Raw genomic sequence first — 27566 nt, forward strand, 5'->3', positions numbered from 1 at the left:
AGGTTGTGCTTTAAAAGTGTATATTTGTTATTTTTCTTGTCAGAAATGACAATCGTTTTGCTAGATAAGACCCTTATGCATCGTTTGGGATCGTTTAGAGTCCTTTGAAACTCCGTTGAAAAAAAATGTTAAGTGTTAAATTAAGTGTTAATTGTTGGTGTCTATTAAAGTCCATTAAAATGAGAAAAATCCTGCAATGTTTTCCTCAAAAAACATAATTTCATCTCGACTGAACAAAGAAAGACATCAACATTTTGGATGACATTGTGGTGAGTAAATTATCTGGATTTTTCTTTTAAGAAAATGGAATATTCCTTTAAAACAAAGTTGTGACTGATGAGTTAGCGCTATATGCTAGTTAATGCTATATGCTAGCGTTTAGGCTGAAGTTCTACTATTGACGTTAAAGTTACGTTTGGCAGGTCAATACTGAAAAAACACAAACTTACAACTCAGAAACATCCATTAACCCTTATGTGTTGTTGGGGCCATTTTTGTTATTTTTTTGTCTTAATTTGGCCACAACTTTCTATGTCTTTCATCAAATGGAATGATTTTTGGTGAAAAATCTTATATTTACATATATTTTAAGAAAATGCTTTGAAATTTTTCAAAAACTCAACAATATACCGTGGGCAAATTTACTAACCTTTCGTGTTGTTGGTGCCCAAAAATGGCCACTAAATAGTCCATATGACTCAATGTACAAACCAGAAATTAAGCTCTGTTTTTTGCACAGGCCTACTAAAGGGTTAATGGTGCCACATGGTGATCAACAGTAAAAGTGACAAATTTGACCTCTTAGCAAAAGTAAAAACCACAAACAATGAAGAATGCATGATTATATGGTGTCATGGCTTTGCAATCAAAAAACATTGTTATAATGGAAGTCAATGGCGCAAAAATGGCCACAAAACAAAAGTGAGAGAGAAAAAAATAAAATCTGATGCTGCACAAAAACTAAAAAATGCATCAAAGCCAATGTTTTTACTAATCTCTGGCATTCCCAAGACTGTGAAAAGGGTGAAAAAAATCCAGTCCAGAATCACTTTTTATATTGAAAATCTGTCATTTTGTGTTTTTTTCCCCCCTCAAATCAGTGACATCACTTATGAACTTGGCAATTAAAGAGTTAAAATCATGACATTTTTGTAAACATTTGGTAGTTTTGATCAGTACTGAGGTTGATTAACAGATTTATGCCAAAAATTTGAAAATAATATTCATCTAATACATTTTTACAGCCGTTTAATTACAACACGAAAGGGTAGTGAATTGGACCAATACACAAGGGTTAACAATCTCCAAACAATTGAATATTCCTCAATATCTTTATCTTAATCTGATACAGACTCAAACATAAGGTCTGTTTACACACACACAGAGCTACTGAAGGAGCTGTTCTGAGAAACAGCCAATCAGAGCAGAGCTCAACGTTATTATTCATGACCCTTTCAAATAAGGCAATAATAGACCATTTCATTCTAAAGGCAAATCCTAGGGTTGTAAATGGACATGTAAAAACATCTCTTTGCACTTAATAAATATCAGAGAACAATTTAACATTATTTCAATGCATTCTTTGGCACCTTTAATGTTTGTATATATAGTCAAATTCCTAACTGACTGTCGTACAGTATTAACCTATAATTTATATTGTCAGTCGATGGGATTAATAGAGCTGGGTAACGCCTCTCAGAGTCTGGAGAACGTCTGCCGCTGGGCATTTCTACAGCAGAAGGAAGACAAGAATGATGCAGAACACCACGATCATGCCATCTTCCTCACCAGACAAGAGTTCGGGCCCACTGGCATGCAGGGTAACTGTGGTGCATTGATAGACTTACATAAAAATCACTAGTAGGGCTTTTCACTACAGGATTATCCTTGGGTTCTCTTTTTTTATTAACCCCAGATAGAGCAACATTTTACACTTTTAAAAAACTTTTAAAGGGGGTTAGTCCTACTTAAAGACAAACCTTTAGTGATTTGTTTGATTTTATTATGAACAGAGCTGAAGTTTACAGTTGTTGTTCATCTAAGCCCTGGTCTGTGAATATACACAATACATTGCAAATACTTCTACATTTTATTCTGAATTAATTTTTCTCTCTTTGTAGGTTACGCTCCAGTGACAGGAATGTGTCACCCTGTCAGAAGTTGCACTTTGAATCATGAGGACGGCTTCTCCTCCGCTTTTGTTGTGGCTCATGAGACCGGACATGTGTGAGAATTTCAACATACACCACACAAAACCAAGCTACTAAAAAGCTAAAGGAACTGTTAACCCACATAAAAACATTTATTTACTTGCCATCTCAGATGTAAATTACTATGTTAATGGCTATACTGTACAGACTGAGTGAACATCTGAGTTTTGTGTTGTGTTCAGTCTGGGGATGGAGCATGACGGCCAGGCAAATGAATGTGGAGATGAAGTGCCAATGGGCAGTATCATGGCTCCTCTGGTTCAAGCAGCTTTCCATCGCTTTCATTGGTCAAGATGCAGTCAGCAGGAGCTCAGGAGATACCTCAAGTGAGTTACTATACAGTACCTACTATTGTCATTGAGATCATACAGCTGGTACATCACACAATTGCACACAAATTGGCAATAATAAGTTTTATTTTCCAGTATAAACCATGTATGTGCTACCTTAATACATTTTTTTACTCGCATTTTCCACAAGTGTTTTTTAACCCTGCATCATAATGGTGCATTCATACCAGACGCGAATTAAGTGGTAAGCTCGAATGATTTACAATGGTAAGTCAGTGCAAAGACGCAATAGAAATCATGCTGCGCGATTCGTGCAAATAAGGTGCATTTGACACGTATAACAAGTGATTTGATGAAAGATGAAAATCGGAAGTTTTGCGAATATCCGTGCCACGTTAACCAATCAGGAGCTTGCTGTAGTAGTGACTTGATTACAACGTAGCGAGCTGAGGCAGAAATACGAAACAACAATGGAAGACAAAATCAGTCGCTGTATGTGGACACTCAGAGCTGTACGACACATCTTCGTAATTTCATAGAAACAAGAATAAAAAGGATCTTGCTTGGAAGAAATTAAGTGTGGAGGTCGACGATTTGGTAAGTTGTAAAAATTGATATACACATATTGAGACTACAAGCTAGATAAAGCTGGCAAATTGAGCATATTTGCGTTTCAATTTCACATGCGACTGACGCAAATTTCACACGATTTATTCGCGTCTAGTATGAACGCACAGTAATGGTTTCTTGGTAGATGGTTTTCTTAAGAATGAGACAAATACAAGTTTTATGAAATGATCTTTGAAAATCAAATCTATGGGCTGTTCCAATAATATAACTGTTAACTATAAATTTTACAAGACTTGGTTTTATATGTATGTTTTCTACGTTTACAGCAAATTGCTGTGAATTTACAATTTATTCCACATTTTTCGTCATTTGTTAGAATATAATGTCAAGACAAATAAGTTTGAATAGACAATGGTTTTGATGGCTTCTTCACTGCACATATAAACAGTAGCGGCCGGTGACTTCTCTTCCGAGGGATGGGAATTCAAAATATGTGTTCGAAGTGTCGTGTGTGGCTCGTCATGTGAAAATATTTTTTGGTGTGCCATGTGAACCTATGTGCATCATGCGTCATGTCAAAATACATGCCTGCTGCACACTTGTCGAAAGGGTTTATAATAAAAGAGACGCTGTAGACACTGACTTTACACTAAACTCTGGTTACAAATGAGATTAAGCGAGTATCTGGCTCTTTTATTATAAACCCCTTTGAAGCATCTGCAGCAGGCACGTATTTTGACATGATGTATGATGCACATAGGTTCACATGACGCGCCAAACACATATTTTGACACGACGCACCACACACATGATGGGCTAAACACATGTGATGAGCTTGAAAAAGAAGTCACCGGTCGCCACTGCATATGAACATAATATATAAACATTATTAAATTATTTATCTAATTCATCAATTATATAACCAGACAACCTCATGCTCTTCATTCTGCAGTACATATGATTGTCTCCGTGACGACCCCTTCGATCATGAGTGGCCAACTCTACCCCAGCTGCCCGGTCTTCATTACTCTATGAATGAACAGTGTCGATTTGACTTTGGCATGGGCTACATGATGTGCACTGCGGTGAGCGTAAGAAAGACTTAATGACATCATAACATAGCATCTGACCTCTCCATCTCACTAGTGCAGAATTCAGTGGGCTACATTAGTGTGAGACCACATTTGTAATACCTTATTTCCGGACTATAAGTCGCACTTTTTCACAGTTTGGCTGGTCCTGTGACTTCTAGTCAGGTGTGACTTACATGTCAAAATTAATTCATGTGATCCAAGAGAAACCATTACCATCTACAGTCCGCTATATGCTGCTTGTGTATTTTTTGAATTCAATGGATTCAGTGATGTGGAATGACTTGGAGAGCTTGGTGAATTTGATTTGGTTTGTAGTGTTTATTTAGCCTATTCACCGTCCCAGGTATGTTCTGTATGCTGTTGTATTAGCTGAATAAATGTTAATGTTATGTTAACATGTGCAGACACCTATTCAGCCTGTTGTTCTGTATGAGGTTTAGCTTTCAGAGGCTGCCTGTATAAATGCGAGCATGTGTGTTTCTTTTAGTACAGCACCTACGACCCGTGCAAGCAGCTGTGGTGCAGCCACCCTGAGAACCCTTTCTTCTGCAAGACCAAGAAGGGACCTCCTATAGATGGAACCAAGTGCGCAACAGGAAAGGTTGGAACTGCTCTTCTTTTTACTCAAATTTAGTGGAACCAAAACATGATAAGACCCAGTTCAGTAATGAAACTCCAGAGGCGCAGGTGTTGGTCATTATTACATTCATCTGCCCTCACAAACTTTAATCAAAATCAGAAAATGCACCTCCTTCCCCTTGTGGTGATCCTTCACTGATGATGTCAGCTTTACAGCTCGGGTTTGGCAACCCGAGAGCGGGGTGGAGAATAAACCATCCCCAATATTTATAATTGGGGATACGATACCAAATTTAGCTGCTAGAGGTCAATGTTACATACAGCTCCTTTAACAATTGCCCACCTCCACCCCAGCTCCACCTGTATAGAACTGTTTACAGGGGATATTGTGCCTAAAATTAAAGCATGCTTACTGTAGCATGTGTATTAAATGTAACAATTGTACTTGCTCTACACCAGCATCAACAGTAGCAGATCTAGTTCCACCCAATACCAAACACATTGACGTGCCATGCTAAAATGTATCTCAAGAGTTGTCATGACTGAACTACATTACTTATCCAAAGTGACTTATTTTATCAGACAATGCATGCCCTGAAATGAAACCCATTATTAACGCTATGCTCTTTCATCTCTCTAGCACTGTTTTAAGGGTCACTGCATCAAGCTGACACCAGACATTCTCAGGCAGGATGGCCACTGGGGTCAATGGACCAAGTTTGGTTCCTGCTCTCGCACCTGTGGCGGCGGGGTTCAATTTCGCACTCGTGAGTGTAACAACCCAATGTGAGTGTATCTTATTAGCATCATGGGATATTTGCATTGCATATTCCTCTCTAACTCAAACCAACCTGATTATCTGCTATGTCGCAGACCAGCCAATGGGGGGCGCACTTGTTATGGAAACACTTATGAGTTTCAGCTCTGCAGTAATGAGGAGTGTCCAAAGTCCTTGGCGGACTTCAGAGAGGAGCAGTGCAAGATGTGGGACCCCCACTTTGAACATGAGGGAACCAAACATCATTGGCTGCCCTACGAACATCCTGAGCGTGAGTCATAGATCTTTTTTTGTGCCGTTTGTTGTTATTTTGTGAAATCCATGACCCATGAACTATAATCAATAACAGAGAGAGTTCCAAAGAAAGGTTTAATTTAATGGTGTTAAAATCTAAGTTTGTCTGTAGCTGGCACACTCACATGCCGTTCTCGCCATTTGAAAGTCTCCTGATGTCCGCCATATGTCTTGGACCTTTTTCTTTCCGAGGAATGTCCTTTTTAAATATTATCCACAGGCGAGTTCTTTCAGTCTTTTTAGTAGGAACTGGGAAAAATCTATAAATATAAGTGTCAATTTTATGTGGCTTATTTGCATTCAGGTGATTCAGTTCTGTACGGTGGTCGAGAAGTGCAAAACAAAACTGTAATTTAAAAATACAAAGCCAAATCTAAAAACAAAATGCAAAGTCAAAAAGACAATGACGAGTCAAATAACAAAATAACATTGTAAAACAAAACAACAAGTTAGAATACAAAACGACAAATCTACAAACCGGAAAAGCTACACTGTAAAAAAATATGCTGTAGTTATGTAGCGGTTTACCAGTAAATTACTGTAGATTTAATTTATGTTATTTACAGTTTGTTTAAAGTTAATTAAACATTAACAAATCTTTGTCTTTACAGTAGAGATCAACCGATATATCTGTTTCCCGATATTTTCCCCCATATTTAAAGAAGCCATGATTCAAACAACAATTTTAACTTGATAATTTGTTATAAAAGAGGTCATCATACTTAAATGAACATCCTGCAAGCTTCAGAACTAAAAAGGTCCTCTTTATTGAAATAAAACTGTTTTTGGCCCCAAGCCAAGAAAACAGGCAGTTCAGGAATGTGCCAAAATGTGACATCAGAGAAGAATTTAAACACCTCCTCCAAGCCCAAAAGGCAACGACCATTTTTGTAGCCCAGCCCACAGCTTTGCGTGACACACATGCGCGCCAGGGGCAAAGCAAACCATGCATTGTCTCAACAATCAGTAAACATTCTTTAAAGATTGCCAAATGTAACCAAAATGATTTTTAAATAAATTTTTCCAGAGAGACTTTGATTTTGACGTGGTGATCTGTTATTAAACGATTAATAAAGGTGCAAAACTTAACAATATGCGCGCTGTGTTGTATATGGTAATTTAGTCGCGTCGAGTTTTAAGTTTTGTTTGTACTTTACGCATTGTCATTTATGTGCATCATCTTTAGCACCCAGAATCTTTTGTGGCTCAAAACATATATGAGTTCGGCTGCTATTTTTACACATTAATGTTTTCAAAACAATTCCTCACATGTAATTATGGAATGAAGCCGTCCAATCATAGCAGTGGGTGTTTATTTATTATTTATTACATTGTATACAACGAGGGAGTGATAATTATTATTATAAGGGTTTGCTCAGTTCAGTAGTGTTGACTTAATTGTGTCAAAAACAGTTCTCATATCTGTCTCTTTGCACATAAGCATCCAAATATTTGGTATCGGTTTAAAAAAAATCTTTATTGGTTCATCTCTACTTTACAAAACAAAACTATACAATAATAGCCTCATGCAAAGCATTCTGGGAACCAGAAATCCTCATCAACCTTTTCAGTTTTTTTTCCTTCAGATTTTGGTTCCCAGAGTGCTTTGCATGAGAAATGCTTTCACTGCCTGTGGATTCAAATTACAGAAATTACTTGTTCATTTGTTATGAGTGGATTATTTAACATGTTTTTCCATCGCACTCAGTCTAACATGCCGGTGTGCAGAGTTAGCCACGCCCACTTATTAAAGTTCCACATTATGCACAGAATAGAAAATTTTTTAACGTCTGACATTATATTTCACAGTAATGGAATATACTGTCATACCGCCCAGCCCTAGGCTAGCTAGCGATAGTTTAACTATTGTATTTATAATTACCCAAAATAGAACAAGTATAAAGCGTTAGTGAAGCAACTAGTGTGTGAGTTTGATCAAAAACACAACAACAATTTGATTTTGAGCATTTTGATTGATGTTGTCCATCAATCCAGGTGTCCAGGTGTTGTCCAATCAGCCGTAACAATTCCATTCACCTTTTCCGGTTTGTAGATTTGCCGTTGTGTTTTCTTATTTGTTATTTTGCTTTCTGACTTCTTGTTTTGTAACTGGATTTGATGTTGTGTTTTTGATTTGTTGTTTTGTTTTGCACTTCTCGGCCACAGTAGTTCTGCCATGTCCTCTGCCTTTAGCGATACTTCTTGAGTTTTATGGCACAACATCAAAACCTCTTTGCATAATCTAAGTAGTGGCATAGAAAAGGAAATCTTGAAGAGAAAGACGGCCAAAGAGAAAATGTCTTTTTCTCTCTTAGAAGTAGCTATAATTACGCATGACTTACGTTTACATTTACATTAAGATTTAAAAAGTGTTTATGTTTAATTGAAAACTTCCTTTTAGCTGCTAGTGGAAACACTTGCCAAAGGTTTGACCCAGTTGTTTTCAGATAGAAGGGCATCAGCCAAGCATTGGACAGCGGTGGTTGAAAGAAACACATGGAAATGTGATTAAGAAGCAATGGCATCTCCAGTTATCCGCTGGGGCCAGATAGCTTTTACATTAGAGGGAATGCAGTTATCCAGCTAATAACCGTTTCCAACCTCACCTTCTACTGCTGAGAGAAGTAAACAATACTCATGCCGTACTGCATAAACAATGTTTCAGTGGAGACAGATGTATTTATTTCAATCGATTTGTTTTTTACCATTATTCAGTTAGCAAATACATTTATACATGAAATTTTGCTTTTATACATTTAAATGCGGTCAATAAACTTAAAGCCCTTTTATGTACAAGCAACATATAGATTATGGGTTTACCCTAGATGTCTTCACATGTTCACTAAAATCAGAAAACCCGAGGTCCGACCAACGGAGACCCAATCGGAACTATCCCTTTAAGGGTTAATATAATTTAAACGGATGAGTTTAATCACAGTCGTCATAAACGATTGACTCCATTTTGGAGCCAGACTCTAGTGGCCAGTCGATGAATTGCAGTTAAAGTTGACTTCACAAGAAAGACCGGAAGGTTGCCCCTTGGGATAGACCTCTACGACAGTCTTGTTTTAGCCTAGACATCAGGGGTGTGTGTTTGGACGTCTATTAGATGTATTTAAAATGCAAAATTGCTTTCTGGGTATTGATCACATACTCATACTGTATGCATAAATTTTTGTACATTTGTAAAAACACTGAAACTGACATTTACATTTAGCATCCATTCTTATGCAAAGCCACTTCTATCCAAAGCTATCCATCCTTGGGAACTGAACCCATGACTTTGACATTGCTAGTGGCATGCTGTACCATCTACAGAAACGCCATGCGTTACAAACGTATCATAAATACCATAAAAACTCGACGTCACCTGAAGCATCTGTTCATCCATGGCAAGTTTTACATTTGAAATGCTGTCAGTACTTTGATATGCATGCATAGCCACAAACACAAATGGGATCACGTCAAACCCAACTGGAAAACCACAAAAGACTGTTTTCCACTCATCTGCTCACTCTCTGTTGTGTTTTTTGGACAGCTGAGGAGAGATGTCAGCTGTACTGCCAGTCAAAGGAGACCGGAGACGTGGTGTACATGAAGAGAATGGTGCATGACGGCACGCGCTGCTCATACAAAGACCTGTACAGCGTGTGTGTGCGGGGAGAGTGCGAGGTAAAGGTCATTCAGATCATCCGTCACTGAAGTTCATCCTTTAAAATGCCAGAGAATGAATAATATCGGGCATTTCTGTTTATTCTGATCAAATGTTTCCACTCCTCGCTGACATATACACTGTTTATTTGCTTAAATAGGACGCTGTTACGCATTTAGCTTGTTTTTGTGTTGTCGTAGGATATAGTAGTGGAATATATGACAAGAATGTACTAGTGTGGGTGAAGCAGATCGATGCGCATTCTTGTTTTTTATAAGAAGCATTCTTGGATGTCTGCGTTTTGCTGGGGGGATTAAAAGATGACGTGCACGCCAAGACATATTGCTTTATAATCTGAACGTCTGGAAAAGGACAGGTTTTTTCATGCATATTGGCGTGTAGAGACCGACTGGATTTATCATTTGTGATTGTTTCCTTGCTGTGGTCGGCTGAAAAGAGTTGTTGTGTATAAACACACGGGCCGGCACATGATTAGTGTTGCGCTATTCCTATCTAAATGTTTTTATGGAAACACTTTACAATAAGGTTGTCCTCAGAGTACATATGTGATAATTTATTACAGAATGTTAAAATTGCCACTTTGTAAGTGTGAGCAAAAATGTGCCATGTGTCCTTTAACTCATTCCCTGCCAGCCTTTTTTTTTAAAGTTGCCAACCAGCATTTTTTGTGATTTTTATAAAAGTTTCACAAACTGCCTTTTCAGGAAAATGTTCTTTTAAAAATATATAAATATATGCTCCATCTACTGGATAATCGCGGTATTACAGAAAACCATAAAACTCATCAGGAACAAGTTTTTAGTGCAGATTAAGGGGGCGGTACTTTCCCCTCCTGACATCACAAATTTCAATTACCTATTTTTTCACATGCTTGCAGTGAATAGTTTACCAAAACTAAGTTACTGGGTTGATCTTGATCCTTTTCACATTTTCTAGGTTGATAGAAACACACTATAAAACAAACGGTGCTATATAGCACCAAAAGTGGTTCTTTGCTCGTAATCATAGAAGAACCGTTTTTAGTGCCATATAGCACCGGTGAAGCACCAGTGAAGAACCATATGGGGGCCATATAGCACCACTATAGCACCACATATGGTTCTACATAGCACTTTGTGGTTCTACACAGGTGCTTACGGGCAAAGAACCACTTTTGGTGCTATATAGCACCGTTTTTTGCGTGATTATAGCACTTTAACATGAAAAAAATTCATGATATGTCCCCTTTAACTAATGTTTTCAGTTACATTATTAAAAATGTATTAGTAAATGCTGAAATTAACACGAACTACGATTAAGAACTGTTGTAGAAGTATAGTTAGTTCATGTTCAAGCCAATGTGTTAAGTAATGTTAACAAATGCAACCTTATTGTAAAGTGATACCATTTTTCTTATTGATATTTGCAGTCAAAAAGGATTGTTTGTTTTTTTCAGTTAATCTTAAACAGGACAGAACATATCAGTGATTAAACCATTGTGATGGATTAGTGTATGGCAGAATGACAAAAGCACTATAACAAACTTCTTTTTACTTAATCCATCAAATTTATCCCACAGCTGCAAACGTTAAACCCAAACTGAACTTTAAATCTGATTTGGAGAAATAGGATTAAAGTAAGGACATGACGTAAATGTAACTTTGATTGAATGATTTAGAAGATAAACCGTGATTTAATCCTGGTTAAGGGATTAAAAAAAAAGTTTTGTAGTGTCATAAAAAACAGATTTTTATAAAAAACACTGTAGAGTTCAAAGTTCATGATAAAGCACTAAGGTCAGCTAAAGTCATTTTCTACATAAAATCATCCTATATAATGAGAAGCCCATTCTGTGAAATTATAATCTTGATATCTTTATATATATATATATATATATATATATATATATATATATATATATATATATATATATATATATATATATATATATATATATATATATATATATATATATTTATATATATATATATATATATATATATATATATATATATATATTCCTGGTTCTGTTAACTCTGCTCTCTGCACAGAAAGTGGGCTGTGACATTGTGATCGCGTCAGAGCTTGAGGACGATAAGTGTGGGGTGTGTGGAGGAGACAATTCGACCTGCAAGATTGTCAAAGGCAACTTCACCCGCAGCACGAGGAAACCAGGTGACTCCTCGACAAAGTCGTTGTCAAAGTCAAAGTCTGGTTTTAACCCAGATTCATTTAAACATATCTGGCTGGACAACTCAAGAAACGTGATTAACAGCATTTTAGGAGCTAACCTGTCCTTGCTGTAGGGAAATTATGTGTGTTAGACTGTTTTTGCATAGATAGTTTTTTTATGTGAAATCAGGGGTGAAGAATTTGAAAGTGATTTCCTGTAAACCTGTATGAGGTTTTTTTTTTATTGTAAAGAAGATATTTTGATAAATGATAGTAAGCACACAATTGTCACAATAGTAGCAGGAGAAACAACTACTATGGAAGTCAGTGGGTACAGTACCATCACCTGTGTGGTTACCATTGTTTATTAGAATATATTATTTTCTATTCAAAACAATAAAGAAACTCATACAGGTTTGTAACAACATTAGGGTGAGAAAATGATGACTGACTTTTCATTTTTGGGTGAACTGCCCCTTTAAATACTCTCATATATTCTCTTAGTGTATACTTATGCGTTAATTTTTATATACCATATTATATAATGTGCATGTAAACAATATTCACCTCAAGTATATAGACAAAATTTTATTGAATTATTTGTGTTTAAAGTAAATTTTCTAGCAGGTGTTACAAAAACTATGGGGTAACGTTTGCACTCCAGTAACTTTCGGTGTAATTGTATAACGGTAGGTCCCACAAACAAAGTGTTAATTTGTAGCAGAGATGTGTGTGTTGATTGTGTAAAAAATTATGAATATAACTTAAATATTTTTTGAATCATAGAGCCAAAGTCAAAAAGCGTTAGTTTGTGCCTCGCTCTCCCCTACTAATTGTTTATTCTTGTTTATTTATTTATAGTTTTATACTGTAATAGTCACTGGTGATTTCTGGGAATTGTTTTCTTAGGTTTTCTGAAAATCCTGGAGATTCCCAGAGGAGCCCGTCACATTCTAATCCGTGAATTCAAGGGAACTCCACACATTCTAGGTAGGATGTCAGAAGACGCCCGTGTGATTAATTACAAGACATTGGCGCTCATAACTCAAGCGTCCGGCCTCCCACTGTATATTATTGATGGAGAGATTTACACTTCTGGCTCGGTGAGGCTCAGTGGCCGTGAAGCACCTTAGCTAATGTGTTCCAATACCATGATTTATAGGTACAATAAACACATATAAAGTCAGCCTGATGAAGATTGATCTTTGTTTTTCTCACTGGCCACCTCTGTACAGTATGAATTACACAGCATTTTCCTAAAGTTCAGTTGTTTTCTCATAGCGGTCAAGAACCAAGCCACAGATCAAGTGTTTTTGAACGATGAGGGCGATTTTCCTGAGTCACGGACGGTCATCGAGAAAGGCGTGGCGTGGGAGTACACTAACAACGATGACACGGAGTCACTCCAGACGACCGGACCGCTTAAATACGGAGTTCTCATTATGGTTAGAATTAACGTTTGCGTTTCAATCAGGTTATTTTAATGTTTTTTTAACATACAACCTCAATGTCGAACATCTATTGCAGGTTCAGTCTCAAAGTACTTCTAAAGTCACGCTTTCATACAAATACATCCTGCCGGAGGACCCGCTCTCTTCGATGGAGAACAACCTGCCTCAGGACGACACCATTTACTTCGAGTGGGCGCTCAAAAAATGGTCGCACTGTTCCAAGCCGTGCGGTGGAGGTACACAGATTTAAAGAAACATGCGTGAGGTTTAATAGTGCTGATAGTTTAACAATCTTCCTCTGCTTTTAGGAAAGCAGTACACGCGATTTGGCTGCCGGAGGAAGTCGGATGGCAAAATGGTCCACCGCACTTTTTGCTCCAACATAACCAAACCTCGCGCCATCAGCCGGGCATGCAACCAGAAGGAGTGCTCAGAACCAATGTAAGCATGTGGTCACAATCAAACCACGATCATGTCCAAATTCTGGAAATGAATCTTACGTGTCCATGTTGTATGTGTACATTAGCTGGGTGACGGGCGAATGGGAGGAGTGCAGTAAATCATGCGGTAAGACCGGTTCTCAAACAAGACCCGTGCGCTGTGTCAGAGCCGACATGGACGGTTCGTTCAAAGCCATCAATGCCAAATACTGTAACGACGATCGGCCCGAGGGACGACGGTCGTGTAATCGTCACCTGTGCCCTGCGCAGTGGAGAACAGGACCCTGGTCGCAGGTGTGTATGTGGGTGAACTGTTAGTGATCTGTCTGATAAAGTTAAAGGAATAATTCACCCAAAAATGACAATTATGCATATGCTTACCTTTCTTCAGCCGAACGCATTTATAATGCAAGCTTTGCCCAGACACTGCTGATGCAGAGATAAATAATTTAAAAGTCAATATAAAACATGACCCTGTTAAAGGTGCAGTGTGTAGATTTTAGCAGCATCTAGTGGTAAGGTTGCAAATTGCACACTTTACTTTGAAACGCATAGAGAAGCTACGGTAGCCATCACAGGGAAACCAGTCTCATGGAGATGCGTAAAAAAACAAAAAAAATTTTCCTTTTAGGTATTAGTTTCTCAATTTATTTATTTTTTACCATTAATTGTTTGGGTTTGGGGTTAGAAAATTTTGTTCAAAGTTAAATGAGCATTAAACATTTACAAGGCATTTGTCTTTACAGAATAAAACTAGAAAAACAGCATCAAGCAAAACATTCTAGGAAACAAAATCTGAAGCAAAAAACAGAAAAAGTTTGATGATGATTTCTGGTTCCCAGAATGCTTTGCATGAGGCTGTTATTGTATAGTTTTATAGTTTAATATTTTAAATGTATTCAACTTGAACAAACACATGTCAGTCCATCCAGAAAAAACAATTATGCGATCGCATGATTCAATGCATAATCAGGCAAAGTTTGCATATTTATGCGGGCGCCGCTTTTTTTTTTTTCAAAAACGCCGCACTTTCGCCACTTAAATTGCAGATTTCCACATGCAAAATAGGAGGGGCTTGCATGATTTCATAATCCCCGTTTTTTTGTAGCAAAATGTGACGTATATCTTAGCCGAAATTCGAAAAATGTTGCATTCACTTCACACAAGCGCAGCCATGTCCCCTGTTGCCATGGGAACATTATGAAGTGACATAATTACGTGACAACAGTTTTTGCAATTTCATCGCATAAAACTGCATAAATATCCCGCATATTCCATCGCATTTAATGGCAGTTATAGACAAATTTACCAAGAAGGGGCAAGTGCTTAACTAGAGGGGCACATTAAAAAAAGGGCAAAAAACAATATTTAAAGATTATAAAGTTTATTTTACTTTACAAATCATATAGACATTTATTTTGTACAAGAGTGAGTGCAGTTGCAAAAGGGGCAGGGTCATAAAAAATAAAGAATACATTACAGGGTACAACATTGTGCCATTTCCTATTTATGAAAGCCTATCTACTGTGGACAGTTGAGTCCACACTTAAGTATTTGAATTGGCACAACAATATTGGATCAATTGAATTTGAATAACCGCACAAAGGTTTTTATTAGGGATGAACCAAAATGAAAATTCTTGGCCAAAACCAAGAGGAAACCAAGGCCGAAACACCAAAAGATATTATGTTGATTATTAGTACCATTACATTTATGGCTATGACTGTGTACTTACTTTACTAGGGGTGTGACGATTTACAATACTCACGGTTTAGATCATATTACAGTTTTTGAGGCACGGATCAGATTATTTTTCGGAAATCAAATTAAATGAATCATAACTCTGTCTTTATTGTATAAATTAAATATGTTAATTATTTTTAGAGCTACAGAAGTGATTTTCTCTTTGTCTTGGGTTGTTTGATTAACATTAATGACACAGACTTAAGTAGGTTAATTGAGGTTACTGTCTCTTTAAGACCAAATAAGCACAGACTGTTTTCTGACTGTAATCTATACATACACTTAAGACATAAACAAATGCTTTTTAATTAGGAAAAGAATACTGTGGTGATCATTTTGTTTGTATGTGCCCAGTCAAGAACAGAAAGATTTAATGTTCGCTTGCTTTTTGAAACGCGTCTTTCCGTGTATGCACGATAGTGTTGTCACGATACGCTTAAGCAGCCACGTCACAGGATAATAAGTGAACAGTGTCTCAATGTGAAGTAAGCTAGAGTCCTTACCAGTGCCCAAATCTGCATACACAAGATACTGATTCACAACCTCGGGAGCTAGGAAATTAATTGAGATACTTACCGAGCAGCACCCGCAGGCGGCTACAGTGATTGGGTGCACCGCTCTAATTCGCCCGTGTAGAACGTTAGGTCGCATTAGTTCCGCTTTTGGCACTCGCGTGTAAAATCATAATAAATTCATTATCTTTATTTGGTCATCACGGGGGGGGGGGGCATGGGTGGCCAAGGACATGTCCACAGAGGCACGGCCCTCCGTGTAGAACCGCCACTGAAACTTGCCGCAAGATCAAGGATTTTTGCCAGCAACAATCACAAAAAACTTCACATTTTTCTGTAAGGACTGAGATGTGCAGTTTGTCTGTTTAGGGCTACTGTAGAAACATGATTGCGCAAAATGGCCATTTAAGTGGTGTATGTAGATAAAAACGGCTCATTCTAAGGTAATAAAAACAGTTCATTTTGTAAGGTCTTTATACACCACTGATAATACAGTTATCTATATTTTATTGCATTGCTGTTCAAAGATCCTTCTAAAATGTACACACTACACCTTTAATGCTACAGTAGTGAGTTTTGGTCACACATACCTGTATGTTTACATAATGTATATGTGTGTGTAGTGCTCAGTGACCTGTGGAAATGGATCTCAGGAACGACAGGTGATGTGCAGCACCCCTGACAACGCCATCGGCCTCTGCATGGACACCAAGCCCGAGAACATCAGAACCTGTCAGCTGTCTCCATGTCCAAGTGAGTGTTTTCATAATCTCACAACCACTTCATATCCTTTAATCCCAAACACTACTTTAGCTAAAGCATCTTTTACATTTCGACCTCCAGATGACCGAGGGAACTTCCTAATCCAGTGGCTCTCCAGAGCAGACCCAGAGTTCCCAGCACCCAAGATCTCCTCAAGTAAACGGCCTTTCTCCAGTCAGGAGCCTTCAGTGTGCTGCATGGCTGCTCTCACCTGGACTCTTCCTCTTTCTCTTACGCTATGGCTTTGTTACACTTTGCCCTGACCACTTCTTCCTCTCGATCTGCTCTTATATAACTTCTCCTTCTTCTGAGGGAATTTCTTTGCTCTGCCCTTGTCTGCTCTACACATGGTCTTCTGCAGGGCTGATGGGTGAACACTGCCTCTTAAAGTGCATTGAAAGAGGGCAGCGGATGCGTGAGCTTGATTTTAAAAAGCCGCGGTGGTAATGATGTTTCAGGAAATATGGCTATGGTTAAGACTTCAACAAACTTTAAACAAGCCCCTCTGTGCGAGGGAGGCGTTTTGCGATCACTGGTGACTGGAACTTTCTGGTCATTTATCAGTTATATGCATATACAATATGAGACAAATATATCTATAAAGCGATTTAGTAGGTACTTATTTTGACTGTTAAATGTCATGTATTTTTGTACATAGTTTCTCGATAAATGGTTTAAGAGATGAGTATACACAGATCACAATGCAAGTTAAGCTAGCTTCCACAGCCGTTTCATTTTTTAAAGTTGCATAAAGTTATTTTACTGTATGTTTTTCTCACCAGTGACACTATGCACCGCAGATGCGGTTAGTTAAAGGTGCAATGTGTAACTTTTAAAAGGATCTCTTGACAGAAATGCAATATAATCTACATAACTATATTTTCAGTGGTGTACAAAGACCTTACATAATGAACTCTATTGTTTTTTTATTACCTTAAAATGAGCCGTTTTTACCTACATACACCGAATGTCCCCTTACTTTAAAGTCGCCGACATGTTTCTAAAGTAGCCCTAAATGGACAAACTGCTCAATAGGGTGCGCTTTATAACTACGTTGTCTCAGATGATGACCTGTTTGTACTGTGATGGCTACCGTAGCTTCTCTATGCTTTTCAAAAAAGGAGGGGTGAGCTGTCGACTAAGCCATTGGTTGCAATTCACAATCTCACTGTTAGAGGCTGCTAAAAATCTACACATTGGATCTTTAAGTAAGGAAAAATTACTGAGTGCACCTTTAAAGGGATACCCCACTTTTTTTGAAAATATGTTAATTTTCCAGCTCCCCTTGAGTTAAACATTTGATTTGTACCGTTTTGGAATCCATTCAGCTGATCTCCGGGTCTAGTGGTACCACTTTTAGCATAGCTTAGCATAATCCATTGAATCTGATTAGACCATTAGCATCGCGCTCAATAATGACCAAAGAATTTCGATATTTTTCCTATTTAAAACTTGACTCTTCTGTAGTTACATTGTGTACTAAGACGGACGGAAGATTAAAAGTTGAGATTTTCTAGGCCGATTTGGCTAGGAACTATACTCTCATTCTGGTCCAATAATCACAGACTTTACTGCCGTAACATGGCTGCAGCAGAGGCAATGATATTACACAGTGCCCGAAAATAGTTCCCTGCTATTGAACGATACTAAGAGGACTATTTTCAGGTGCTGCGTAATATCATCGCGCCTCCTGCAGACATGTTACAGCAGCAAAGTCCTTGATTATTACGCCAGAATGAGAGTATAGTTCCTAGACATATCTGCCTAGAAAATTTTGTGAAAATATTTAGCGCAATGCTAATGGTCTAATCAGATTCAATGGATTATGCTAAGCTATGCTAAAAGTGGTACCGCCAGACCCGGAGATCAGCTGAATGGATTCCAAAACGGCAAAAACCAAATGTTTAACTCTAGAGGAGCTGGAAAATGAGCCTATTTTCAAAAAAAGTGGAGTGTCCCTTTAAGTTTATTTTTACTCATTTAGGGGGAGTTACCCGGACAGGGTTTAGATTAATCCAGGACTAGGCCTTAGTTATATTATTACATTTAAGTAGTTTTTACAAACAAACCTTACAAAAACATGACTGGTGTGCATCTTGAGACAAAACGATGACACTGATGTATGTCGGTGCAAGATGTTTTCATATTAAGGCAGCTCAAACATGCATTTTAGTCTGGGACTAGGATAAGCCCTGTCCGGGAAACCTCCCAATAATGTTTTTGTACAATACTGGGAGAAACAGGTCCAGTTACTTTACAATGTTACACACAGTTCAAGTGTTATGTTGTATATTGGTTGCGTGTTGATGTTTGACATTACATTGAAGGATAAAATACCTCATGCTTCTGTATAATTTGTAAAAAAAAAAAAATTCCACTCGCATCAAAATCTTTTGCCTTAATTTAGCTATAAAGATGTGACATTAATATCACTAAGTCCATTAATATCGCATGCCCACACGATTTCAAACTGTAAATGTAAAAAGATTTACAGTAAAAGAAAACAGATCATTAGATCTTATATTAAATCATGATCATTCCCTTCTGTATCATGATTGTAAGTGTTTGAAAAGACAGATGGTATATCTAAAGGCCTTTTTATAAACTATACAGCAATTATTTATACATGTAAGAAATAATTGATGATGGGACGTTTAATAATTTGAAATTAATGCTTTATTTTATGCATTATTTTCGAATAATTCAACGGCCCGTCGTCAATTAGTCCTTAAGTGATGTGACGTACTTAGTAATCTTAATAACATAATAAATGACTGTTATACACCAGTAAAAAATGATATATTGTACTTACCTGTGTATTTTAACTTAAAATCATTACTGTGTCCAGGCAAGAAAACCTGGTTTGAGAGACTTCTATTATGATGAGAGCTCTGTATTTAAAATGATATTTTACAGGATTATAAAGTTTATTCATGTCTGCATATGTATGCGTGCGATACGTGTGAGATGCTGCGTTTTTTATCAGCAATGGCTGTTCATCTGAGTAGCCCGAATTCAAATGAATAAAACAGGGTGCGGGTTAAAATTCCTCCTTCGTTCAAATACACAAGGGCAGCTTTGCAATAAATGAAAAGCACAGTAGCTTTTACCAAGACTGTTCCTTTATTTATTTATTTATTTATTTGGGAAATTATATCAAACCACCTCACATTGAATTAGATTATATAAAAAAAGACTAAGGGCAGTTTGTTGAAAGTCTCTGTTGAATGCTTTGCGCCCTCTGTTGGTCTTACTTGAGTTTAGCATCTCATGGTAATGTTGGGTTATTGTCCAGGATGTGTGCCATTTGCATTTTTAAAGTTACATTCTTCATAATTGTGTACAATTTTAAATGAATTTGATGGTGTTATGAGATGTTTTACCAAAGTGTTTACTAATCTGTGAATGGTGTGACATTTCAAAGCAGTTTACATTGTAATGAGAGCAGTTTTGTGTGTCGTCTTGTACACGCTCTATACAGTATATGACAGAAAGTCACTGTGTAACTAATGTGGTTCCTTGTCAGCTGTGTTTATGGGAATAAAGGGTCAAGTCATATATTGAATATTTAAACCATTTGAACTTGTGCTTCGTAATTTTACGCAAAAAGGTTTTTCGCTCTTGCTTACTAGCTTTTCCTTTCTTAAAAAAAAACTATAAAAATAACAATCACATACATTATAATGGGTTTAAGGGTTGTAATGGGAGCTGTACTGGTTTTGATGGTAACTATATTGGTCTTTGTGGATCTCTATTGTTAAAGTCTGTGTAAAGTAATATATAGAGAATTGTTTAAAACAAATGTTAAAAAATTATTGCTGAAACACGTTTAAAAGACTGTGAACTATGTAATACTAAACTGTTAAACGTTTTTTCACATTTCTGTGTTCAGGATTATTTGGGTGAGGCTAAAACGGTGACTCCAACGTGATCAAGTAGCCTGCGCCCACATTTTGGCAACAGAAGTGGTGGTGTTATTCCCCAATGGTACTAACGTGTTAGCAACTCAGAAAGTTCATCAAAACGGTTTCCCAGCATTAAAAAGTCTGTTTGTTGCGTTTGGTTGCACTAATATAATATACTAATATACTATATATGTATCTGGCAACTTTATATTTGACCATCTGCTAACGTCTTCTATCCACTTCACTATAGTACACGGATCTGGTAGCTGTGTTGAAACAGTTGATAAAATCAACTTTTTAAAATAACTTTCTCTGTCTGTGTTGCTTCACTGCTGATTCTTGTCGTACTTCCATTGCAAAAATGTGCGCGCATACGTTGCCACGTCATCATTGTGTACAAACTGTAAAAGGGTCTATTTAAGACACAGATTTTGGCCCCGCCCCTAACACAATCGGGTTTATTCATTCAGGTTGTAACCCATAAAGTGTGAGCACACGGTTTGTGTTGTTGCCAGTTTACATGGCGATGTAATCTAGTGGTTGTTTCCGAGCACTTTTAGGCTGAAATAAAGCCTACTTATAAGCCTTATAAGTATATATAGTGTATATATATATATATATATATATATATATATATATATATATATATATATATATATATATATATATATATATATGTATATATATATATATGTATATGTATATGTATAGTACCCAAACCGCTTCCTGACCCACATTTTTTTTTAAATAGTAGTTGTAAAATAGATAATTGGCATCTTAATTTCACACGACCCGACCAACCGCAACCCACATATCATTAAAAATATCTTTGGATTACTTGCAACTTGCAACCGCTCATTTTGGATAAACCCGCGCTTCACTGGTGTGGTGCGGGACAGGCTGGGGCGGTCCAAATAATTTCATGATAGTGGGACCCGCGCATCACTAGTATGTTTGAAAGTTACGATCATTGACGGTAAAAAATATGTACGCAGTGCCTGTGACGTCACCCATTGGTTTCTGAAGAACGTTTTTAAGGTTAAAGTAGGCGGTGCCTACCGTCGCCATCTTGGCCGCACGTCACTGCACATCACTCACAGATAACCGAACATGGGTAAAGAGGTGGGATGTGGGTGAAGCTGAGGTGACTGTTTGCTGAAACCACGCCCGCCTAGCTCACAGTTGTCATGTAGGGCAAAATTAGCTATATAGACCAAAACAGGCTGTAAACATATTATTTTCTACTGTAAAGTTGGGTATGTTTACATGGAGGTCTATGGGAAGTGACTCCCTTTTGGAGTCTGTTTCTAGTGGCCAGTCGATGAATTGCAGTTTAAAGTCACTTCCATGTTGGCTCCATCAAAGAGATCGGAAGGTTGCCCCTCGTTTGAGAAAGACGAAAGCTTCCTGTGAGTGAGCGTGGTTTCAGCGTTGACAGCAGACACGCCCCCAGCATTTGAGTGCAGTTGGGTTACTTTAACTTTATTTATTTTTGTATTATTCAAATTTGGCTGGATGGATTTGTCTGTGGTGTCACAAACTGAGAATACATTTAATATCAGACTTTACACAGACTTTAATGTGCTGGCTTCGATTGGTGGGATGTTACAGTACTACGGTAACATTACATTTTGTAATGGTTTCAGGGGTATTTGTAAAGGAGTTTTATTTAAATTTTGCTTCTTTTTCCTTTTCCCACAACTATGTTAACCAAAAAACCCAAAACAACACTATTAAAAAAAAATTCTCACTCGATGGCTCCAAACTAAGTCTGCCGGTTTGTCTTCCAGGGTTACGCTGCAAAGGAGACAAATCTGTGTTTTGTCGGATGGAGGGTCTTAATAAATATTGCTCCAATCCCAGCTACAGACAGATGTGCTGCAAGTCCTGCAAAGAAGGAAACAACACCGATGAATTTAACGTTACCAGGCCCTGGACCTATACCACTCATCCACCTCCTATAACCTCGTTTCCAGCTGACACCACACAGATGTACAGCACCTCACTGAAACCCAGAACAGCATGGACGAGACCAAACACCGACCCAACGTTTTGGGACTACACTACCACTTTGAGCCCATTCACCCTCAAGAGAGGAACCACAGTCCCCTTTACCAATGGAGTTATCACCAAGCATCCCACCACCTTCCACTATGAAGAAGATACCAGCGTCCCTTTCTTCGATGATGAAACATGGAGCAGATCTTTAACTGTACGCATCTGGGAATCAGAATCATTGGAGCCATGGCCAACCACTTCCCAATCCACTCATGCGGATGAACCCGACACAACGGTTACAACAACTCCACAGCCTCGAATTACCCCGACAAGTCCTCCTGCCATAATAAGTCTGCATAAATCAGACGACAAGAAGGAGAACAACTCCATCGATGTTTCCTATAGGATTGTCAGTCCAAATGAGGTCGCACTAAACCACTTTGTTTCCAGAAAGCGAGTGTCGTTCCGTGAGAAAACGCACAATAAACGAATCCAAGAGCTCCTTGCGGAGAAGAGGAAGCAAGACTTACTCCTTCAAAGACTGAAAAGGAAACCAGGAGACTGATAAATATGTATTTCTATTTACTCATGCCTGGTGATCTTGCGGTTTGTTGCGAGTACGTTTTTATAACTACACTCTCTCTTGGCATTTACATTATTATTCAGGAAATAACTGGAGATCTCAGCCTTTCACGAATTGTCTGTCAGGGCATTTTAACACGTGTGGTCCGGAAAGAAAAATTGCCATAGTCGACGCTCAAGTGAAAGTGAGACTGTCGCAGGGTTTAACCACGTTTGAAAAACAGAACAAATGCAGGAGCCTATTTGAAGTTGTCTGCTTTTGGAGATCAGGCATTGCAAAACCACTAAGATATTTTGCTTTTTGAATGCACTCGAATGAAAATTGGTTGCACATTTCCCTTTTTTAATGAAGAGACCGATGAATTTTGGATTTTATAAAATTTTATTTTTTAAATATTTCTACCCTGTGATTTTAAGTGGGAAAGGTTATGTAGTCATTGTTTCATTTTTAAAGGGACACTCCACTTTTTTTGAAAATATGCTCATTTTCCAGCTCCCCTAGAGTTAAACATTTGATTTTTACCGTTTTGGAATCCATTCAGCTGATGTCCAGGTCTGGCGCTAGCACTTTTAGCATAGCTTAGCATAATCCATTGATTATTAATCCATATCTGCCTAGAAAATCGCAACTTAAAATTTTCTGTCTGTCTTAGTACACAGTGTCACTACAGAAGGGTTAATTTTATAATAGGAAAAATATCGAAACTCTTTGGTTATTTTTTAGCGCGAGGCTAATGGTCTAATCAGATTCAATGGATTATGCTAAGCTATGCTAAAAGTGCTAGCGCCAGACCCGGAGATCAGCTGAATGGATTCAAAAACGGTAAGAATAAAATGTTTGACTCGGGGAGCTAGAGCACTTAGCACTTAAAAAAGTGGAGTGTCCCTTTAAGGTTTTGGTTAAAGATTTTGGTTCATATTGTTTCAACTTTTCACTTGCTGCAGTTCACTACAGTCATGGCCGTAGCCAGCTCAGTAAATTTTTCATATAATTTTTTTTAATTTGAAGTTCTCTGAATGACTAATTAATAATTTTAAAATGATTCATGTTAGCCTTCATGTATATAATTAAGTTTGGACAGTTTACTGTATAGTTTTGCGTAAAATGACGAGCAGCTGTAAGACACTGCCGGCTGTGCAGCATTCACAGTGTTGCCAGATCCCATTGTGAAAAATCCTCTTTAGACATAGTGTTTAATGTTTTAGCAATTAATGCAACACTTTGTAAAATGTATAAATAAGAATGTGTAGCTGACTGTTAGCGATATCTCTAATTTATTTCGGAAAGACAAGTTCTGAACTTATTTTTTGCTTTATAGCCTATTTTTTGTTTGTTTTAGTCCTAATATCTGGCAACAAGCAGTCACAGCACCTAAACAGTAATCAAATGGCACATCATTCAGCGTGGGCAGGTTATTGCTGACTATATTTGGTCAATAATCATCATGATTAAAATGCTTTTAAAACACGGATACAAAGATAATTGATTTTAGAAATAAAATAAGTTAAATAAGTATTTTGTAAAAGTTATGCACTACAAATATAGTAATTAAAAATATACACTTCTACAGTACTTGAATAGTACTTTAATGCACTATAAAAAGTATACAATAATACTTAAATAGTTTCTAGTGTATTGAAATAAATGGTGTCTTAAAATAGCACAGTTAAGTACACTAAGATGTTTTAAAGTTTATCTTAAGAAGTACTAAAGACTCATTCCTGGTATATAAACTACAAAATTAGTGCACAAAATAGTACATAGTGTACTTAAAGTGTATTTTAGTCCACTTTTTTCTCCTGGGATAGCATTTGTTAACTCTTAACAAACCCAGGACCTTATTTTCAAACCCTGGCTACAGCCATGACTACAGTGAAGTTTAAAGAGCGCCTGCCCAGCCCCAAGAGTCCTGTGTAACACTGTATTATGAGCCTAAACATTGTTTTTACACCACATAATATGGATCCAACCGAAAGAGAGCAAGTAACCCAAAGTGTGTCTGCAAAATATGAACAAAAATGGTGCTCATTTTTTTACAGCAAAGTGTTTGTTGTTTACATATGCAGTTAAAATACATATAAGGGTGCATTACATAACTTATCCCTTAGTGTAGACAGCAGTACCCAGATGGCCAAGTAGATATTGTAGTAGTGTACACTGCACAGTACAACATTTAGGGTGCAATCTTAGTGTACATTAAAAAAGCTTATTCATGTAGCTAATTTTCAGTGCACACACCTGAATCCATTTAAAAAATGTTGTAAATATGAACTAGAATTTTATTTTTTGTATTTATTTGAGGTACCTGTGCTTTTCCCAAAGGCATGCCAATTTTGTGCTTTTTGTGCATGCGGCATTAGTGACAATCATACAGTTAACCTAAAAACACAAGAAGCAATATTATGATATATTCATCACATTGTCTGAGTACTGTTATGGTGAGTGCAGTGTGAGTCTGCTTTCTTTAAAGGCCACGAATGGACATTTACCTTTTTGATTCATCACATGAATAAATAAAGTTGCAAATAAAAGTAATGGTGCTGGTTTTATTTGCTTGATTCATGTTCCTTTCGCTGTGTGAGTGAAACAACAGATGATCAAATTTTAGGTTGCTTGAGTTACCAAATGACGGACACAAGATGGCGCTGCTTCACTATTGATCACTATTGCTTTCTTTGTTTGTTATTTTATTTATTCTTATTTTCAAAGACAATAAATATTTAACCACTATTACGCTCAGCACATTTTATATGACAGCTGGGGAAAACATCAATGACCATGTATGGAAAGCAGATGGCAGTACGATGTTGCTACAAGCTGAGACGACCTCTATTTTGCAAGGTCTTTAAAAAGCTGTTTTCGAAAATAAACCTTGTGTCCATAGACAGATACGAAGCGAATGACGGCCTGACAAAAAAATTGCTTTTTAGTTGTGTCAACAGGACTGCTATATTGATGTTTCAGTGCTGTTATTTTTGTATAAATCTAAACGAGTGTCATTTTGGCATAATGACAATTTTTATTCTATCAGATTATGAATATAACAACATTTATAAATCAAACCATAGTTATAATGTTTAGGAATCGGATATAAATCAATATAATATCACGTTAAAGCCAAAATGACAGTTTAAAATATAATAAAATAGTTTATAATATAAAAATATTTTTATGCGGATCAGCTTTATTATTTGTTTGAAGGCGTTGTGTTCAATACATTTTGAAATATGAAATTTTATATGATAAGCCAAAATATATGTTTATAATCATAATGTTTATAAAAGGCCTGTTATACAGTGAACTGTAAAGGATATAAACTTCTAAAAAATTGGTAACATGAAGGGATACAGCTACGTCCATAATCTCGTGAAATCTCGCCGGATAAGCGCACTTTTCATTTTAACCCTAAACCCGACATCTCGTGAGATTTGGCCGTAGCTGTATCCCTTTAGGCAGAACCAAGAAAGTGCATGTCTGTGTTGCCCTCTGCGGGTGAGATTTAGGTACTCTTCTACACTGACATTAATTTAACACTTAAATTGCTGTTTTGTCCTAAATACTATGTGATTATCTTTACTAAAATATTTGAGGGACCTCCGTAAGTAATTTTTTTACTTCTTATAGGACCTTACCGACTGTTTCAGCAGTATCAACATAATCAAGCGGCTGTCGTGGTCCGCACGTACCTTCCGGTAAACTCCGCTAAGAATAACAACAAAGTTCTTTAAACGTAGCTATTTATAAAAACAACACATAGATTACCTTTGAAACCAAAAAATTTGTTATTTTTCGACGAGGCATTTGTTCAAGAGATCAGTTTAGCAACTAGTCAAACCATAAAAAAACGAAACCGGAAGTAAAGTTCGGATCCAGACGTGTATTGCGTCAGCGCACGTGCATCCGATGAAACCATCTAGTGAGGATTCACCCTGATGAACAAAAACACGTTTGAACTGGTTTAGTTTCCCAATCCATTCTATCTGAGGCTGGTTTTAAGGGGTTTTTGATTACTTTTTTTTTTATCTGGTCACGCTGGTCTCGATTGCTGTTTGGACTGGTGATACCAACTTAAAGGAATAGTTCGCTCAAAAATGAAAATTGTCATTATTTTCTCACTCTTATGTTGAGTTGAACCTGTTTAAATTTTATTTGTTCTGTTGAACACAAAGGAAGATATTTTGAGGAATGTTTGTAAGCAAACTAATCAGAAGACCCATTTATATCTATATTAGTTAGGGTGACCATACGTGCCATTCGTCCCGGACGCGTCCTGTCCAGGATTTCGGGTGCGTCCTCCGGAAGTCATTTTTGTCGACCGCATACGTCATAGAGGATTATAATTATTATAACAGAAAAGCAGCAGTTACATTTTTATGTAAGCCCCAACATTAAATGACACATTAAATGAAATACAATGTCGTTACAATGCTAAAAACAAAGTTGTGACTGCTGCGTTAGCGTTATATGCTAGTTAATGCTATATGCTAACGTTTGGGCTGAAGTTCTATATTGATGTTACAGTTGCAGGTCCAT

At 37.3% G+C, this 27566-nt stretch overlaps 1 protein-coding gene across 2 annotated transcripts in view; it reads left to right on the forward strand.

The window, feature by feature from the left end:
* Positions 1–23419, forward strand: part of adamts2a (ADAM metallopeptidase with thrombospondin type 1 motif, 2a) — an 82022-nt gene extending 58603 nt beyond the window's left edge. Inside the window, exons 6-22 of one of the 2 annotated variants that reach the window (XM_065287514.2) lie at positions 1664–1820; positions 2121–2226; positions 2393–2536; positions 4023–4161; positions 4652–4765; positions 5384–5529; positions 5617–5792; positions 9354–9487; positions 11519–11642; positions 12549–12629; positions 12921–13084; positions 13167–13326; positions 13399–13531; positions 13617–13824; positions 16409–16538; positions 16629–16703; positions 22243–23419. In XM_065287514.2, coding sequence (XP_065143586.1) covers positions 1664–1820; positions 2121–2226; positions 2393–2536; positions 4023–4161; positions 4652–4765; positions 5384–5529; positions 5617–5792; positions 9354–9487; positions 11519–11642; positions 12549–12629; positions 12921–13084; positions 13167–13326; positions 13399–13531; positions 13617–13824; positions 16409–16538; positions 16629–16703; positions 22243–23015 — 2964 coding nt within the window. In that variant the 3' untranslated portion in view covers positions 23016–23419. The remainder of the gene's footprint in view (positions 1–1663; positions 1821–2120; positions 2227–2392; positions 2537–4022; positions 4162–4651; positions 4766–5383; positions 5530–5616; positions 5793–9353; positions 9488–11518; positions 11643–12548; positions 12630–12920; positions 13085–13166; positions 13327–13398; positions 13532–13616; positions 13825–16408; positions 16539–16628; positions 16704–22242) is intronic. The other variant, XM_065287515.2, reaches the window with a different exon arrangement.
* The last annotated feature ends 4147 nt before the right edge of the window (positions 23420–27566 follow it).

Source organism: Paramisgurnus dabryanus, chromosome 18 (genome assembly GCF_030506205.2).
Source record: "Paramisgurnus dabryanus chromosome 18, PD_genome_1.1, whole genome shotgun sequence".
NCBI classification, from domain to species: domain Eukaryota; kingdom Metazoa; phylum Chordata; class Actinopteri; order Cypriniformes; family Cobitidae; genus Paramisgurnus; species Paramisgurnus dabryanus.